The sequence below is a fragment of the Acipenser ruthenus genome, chromosome 19, assembly GCF_902713425.1.
Source record: "Acipenser ruthenus chromosome 19, fAciRut3.2 maternal haplotype, whole genome shotgun sequence".
NCBI classification, from domain to species: domain Eukaryota; kingdom Metazoa; phylum Chordata; class Actinopteri; order Acipenseriformes; family Acipenseridae; genus Acipenser; species Acipenser ruthenus.
In genome coordinates, this window is record NC_081207.1 from 22,190,719 (window position 1) to 22,195,129 (window position 4,411).

The window sequence follows — 4,411 nt, forward strand, 5'->3', positions numbered from 1 at the left end:
CCCACACACAGAGAGAGAGAGAGACACAGAGAGAGCCAGATGGGAGCACTGTTCAGATAGATTTCATAACTGCCCGAAAGAAAAAAAGAGGAAACAACCCACATTTGTTTAAAACTGAAACGGTTACATTGACAATCTGAAGCCGCAGACAAATTAACAAAATGGGTAACTCTCAGACTTCAGAGGCAAACATCGACTTTGTGATCCGGAATATAGAACGCTAGAGATAACAGTGGTAATTTTTTTGGTAGTCCAATTGGGGGGAACTACAACATTTTTTTTTCTGTGTTGGGCGGCGTCCCTTTGCAATTTTAAAACAATGAGTATAATTATTTTACTCTGTTGCTTGATCTTCTGTGTTACCAGAGGTACGGACCTTAACGTTATTAATGGCAATTGTACATATAATAACAGCAGAACAACAACGTTGATAGATCAGAGCGGGCGAAGGTATCTCCAAATAGGAGACGGGACGTCAGTTGAATTTGAATTTCCAGAGAATACCAAGGGGGTCATCGTGATTTCCAGCCACTACGGGCATAGGACAGAGGGAGAGAACAGGAAGCAGACGGTGAATGTAAAATCCCTGGACACAGCTGTTTTGGCCATTTTAAACGTAAGTGACAGCGGGAATTTAGGACCGGAGAAAAGTTACGTTGTCAGTATTATATCTGGTCTGACGGGGACGGCCCCCCTGTTAATCCAGCTTTTGGATTTGGACAAGGATGCGAATCTAGTGCTTTTAGAAGAGAGGAACGATTATGTTATCAAAGTATCGCCGAATGATGACGCTGTGTTGCGGAATCCGGGTGGGCTGTCCCATTTCTCTGAAAACCCTGTGCTTTTCGCTCTCTTGCCTTTGATATTCATCAACAAATGTGCTTTTGGATGTAAAGTGGAAATTGACGTTCTACGGGGTTTGTTGAAACAGCCGCACCCAGTATTGATGGGGATAGTGGGGCAGTTTGTGGTCATGCCTTTGTACGCTTATGCCTTGTCCAGGATTGCCTCTCTTCCTAAAGCCCTGTCTCTTGGACTGATCATTACCTGTTCGGCGCCGGGAGGTGGTGGCGGTTACCTGTACAGCCTCCTCCTGGGCGGCGATGTGACCCTAGCCATATCCATGACCCTCATCTCCACTGTAGTCGCCACTGGCATGATGCCGCTGACCTCCACCATCTACGGCCGCCTCCTCGATGTACACGAGACCCTTCATGTGCCATTTGTGAAAATCCTTGTCACCCTGCTGTTCATTGCTGTGCCTATTTCTACTGGGATGTTCATAAAGTACAAGTTCCCCAGCGTCTCCCGGGTTCTGCTTACCCTCATCCGGCCATTCAGCTTCATTCTTATCGTCGGAGGTATTTTCATGGCGTATCAAATGGGAGCTTCTATACTTGCCAATGTCAAACCGCAGATAATAGTGGTCGGGGTCACGGTGCCACTTTTTGGGCTGTTCTTGGGCTACCTCATGGCAGCTGCTTTGAGACTGACAGTGCCTCATCGCAAGACAGTCAGCATTGAGATTGGGGTTCAGAACAGCCTCCTGGCCCTCGCCGTCATGCAGCTGTCTTTCCGTCGCGTGGAGGCAGACTTTGCATCGCAAGCGCCCTTTATCGTGGCTCTCAGCAGCACCTCAGAAATGCTCCTTATTGTGATCATTAACGTCATCTACAAAAAACTCAGACCGACCACCCAGACAGAAGTGTGATTATACGATTTCTTTGTTTATATACACCAAAAAGTCTTGAGACCAAAAGCCTTTTTTTATTTTTCATTTCACGCTGTGCACTATTGTATGAAAGTTAAAATATTTTTATATCAAACATTTTTTATTTTATAATTGAAATTTAAAATGATTATATATATATATATATATATATATATATATATATATATATATATATATATATACACACACACACGCAAGTGTGTGTGCTGTAATTTTTATAATGTTTACAGACTACAAGGGGGTAGTGAGGGTAAAATTAACCACTGTTTTGCTTTAAATAATATGTCCATGTACTTGAATAAAAAAGTGCATTAATACCTGGATGAATCTTGCTAGAAACAATGAGATTATTTGAGAACATTGGTACCTAATTAAAAAGGGCAGATAATATCAAAACGGCAGTGTTAAATTAAAATACCTTTCAGTTTGCCCATTTTGAATAATTTGATTCCCTAATTCGAGAATTCATGTATATTGCAGGTGCCTGTCTGGCAGATTTGTTAATTTTACAGAGAAAATACCTTTATAATAAAAAAGAATAAAGATTTCCTAAATGTATTGCCAGTGTGTGTGTTTATATTTCAAAGTGGTATGTGGATGGGAAGGGTTGGAATATGCAGTTTTTAATGTATTTGGACAATGGAACCAAGACAAGTAGTTTCCATATTAACAGTTAATGTACTTTACCCTGCAGGACCACGTAGGACCCACGACAGTAGTCCTAGATTTTTGTTGCTCATCATTTACAGTAGATACTTTACCTGACAAATTTGATTGCTTTGGGGAAAAGATACAGTACTGCAAAGTTGCTGACTGACTTAGAAACACACTTTATACTGTTACTACACTGACTTCTTTAAATGCATCAAAGTATGTAGGTTTGTTTATGATATCCTGTATATAATGCTCCCTTGTTATACAACCACACCACGTTTTAGCAGTCATTTTCTGCATTTTATTGGTACTGAGTGTCTTGCTGGTGGAGAAGTGACAGAGAGCAATACGCTTGTGTATGTTTACTTGGCTGGCTGCATTGGCAGATGGTGGACAGCAAGGGTGCTGGTATAACAAAATGGGAAACTCACAGAGCCTGGCTTTTGCGGCTTAACTTTGAAGAAGCATTAACATTGTGCAGTTAAACAAAACAAAGAAATCTAAAAAAAAAAAAAAAACAAGCCACTTGAGATTGTTGGGCAAAGCACATTTTTATTTAGTTTAATCTGAGAGTGCCCAGGGCACATCAAGCACAGTCCTTGTTAAAGACACAGGCATGGGAGTGGGGGTGATTGACACTAGGCAAGTGCTCCCATTGTCAGCATGGACTTCATTATTGTGCCGGCAGGCTTCTCATTTCCATTTAGCCACGTAGCATTTTTCCAGGTCTAAAGCTGAGATAGCAGCTGTTGTCTGTGGATGGAAAACTTATAATCCTAAAGCACAAAATAGGGTTAGAGCTTTTTCCGACAGATGAGTAGGAAGCTGTTCTTCTATTTATTCCAGTGGTGGGGACTCTATGTCAACAGTAATGGTATCAGCAGTCAAAAGGTGCATTAAGGCTTAATAAGAAAGAGCTGTTTGCACAAATGACACAGGGTTTGATGAATCCCATAGGGAAAAAAAATGACAAAAAAAAATGATTTGTATGTTGGACAAAGGCAGCACGTGTAGTACTGGGCTGGTATTTAGCTCCCCAGTGACATTGGTTTGAAGTGAGCATTCCTGGTTTGAAACAACTTATCTGTTCTGCATTTTAGTCTTTGGAAATATTCTGCTTCAACCAGCTTCCAGAATGGTGGTGTTTGAGCGTTTCAAGCACGGTGAGGGATAAGCTTCTGACTCATTGGGATAGCTGTCTCTATCCTCAGCTCAGACATATCAATATGTGTGAAGGAGGCTGGGGGTTGTTATAAAGCAGTGCTTTTTCTCCTCTCAAGTTGCTTGAACCAGATTAACCTTAGCACTAGAGTCCAGGGATTCCTTGCACAGTGCTGACGTTTCCAATGCACTCAGTTACCAGTCATATCAGTATTACAGTGTGTGCTTTAATACTCGACTCCAGACATTTGCCATACACTAAAAAATAAAACCCAATGCATCAAAAGTACAAATCTATATAATTTATTCACACATCAAACTTAATGCACACAGCATGCAAATCAAAGTTTTGCATCTAATGGTCATTTAATGATTTATTATGAGAGCCCGAATACACAGTCCCATTAACACATATATCTAGTCTGATATAGTGTAGCAGTCCGATACAAGACAAAGTAAGAGCACACCTATCCTGGGAAGAAGTGGCTCAGCCCACTGTCTGGATACACCTGGTCTGGTTTGTCCCTCTCCGCTAACTTCATTCATCAGTCCTAACCCAGTCTCTTATATATTATTTTTCATTCCTTCTTGTCAACTGCTTGTTATTGTAGAGCCTAGGCTTCACTTACACCATGAACTTCATTTTAGCTACTTAGCTTTGCAAGGTTTTTACAATACAGTTAAAATATAACTGCTTCCTTCTTGCTATTTTCCCAGCTAAAGCTCATCTGCAAAGTTTGCACAATGTATTTATGATCCATCAATCCTTTCCATTTGTCTCTCATTTTTTGTTAGTTGTTTTTAATTTCAGATGACCTAATAGGCAATGTATAATCGCAGTATGGCCCTCCACCAGGCTGTGTG

The 4,411-nt window shown here is 40.9% G+C and overlaps 1 protein-coding gene across 1 annotated transcript; it reads left to right on the top strand.

The window, feature by feature from the left end:
- LOC117424425 (P3 protein-like) lies at positions 1-1,821 on the top strand. Its single transcript, XM_034040745.3, has one exon. The coding sequence runs from the start codon at positions 320-322 to the stop codon at positions 1,709-1,711; it is 1,392 nt and encodes a 463-aa protein (XP_033896636.1). The 5' UTR covers positions 1-319; the 3' UTR covers positions 1,712-1,821.
- The last annotated feature ends 2,590 nt before the right edge of the window (positions 1,822-4,411 follow it).

Excerpts from the sequence above, each read along its gene's own strand:
- LOC117424425 (XM_034040745.3), top strand. The coding sequence starts at position 320 with ATGAGTATAATTATTTTACTCTGTTGCTTGATCTTCTGTGTTACCAGA.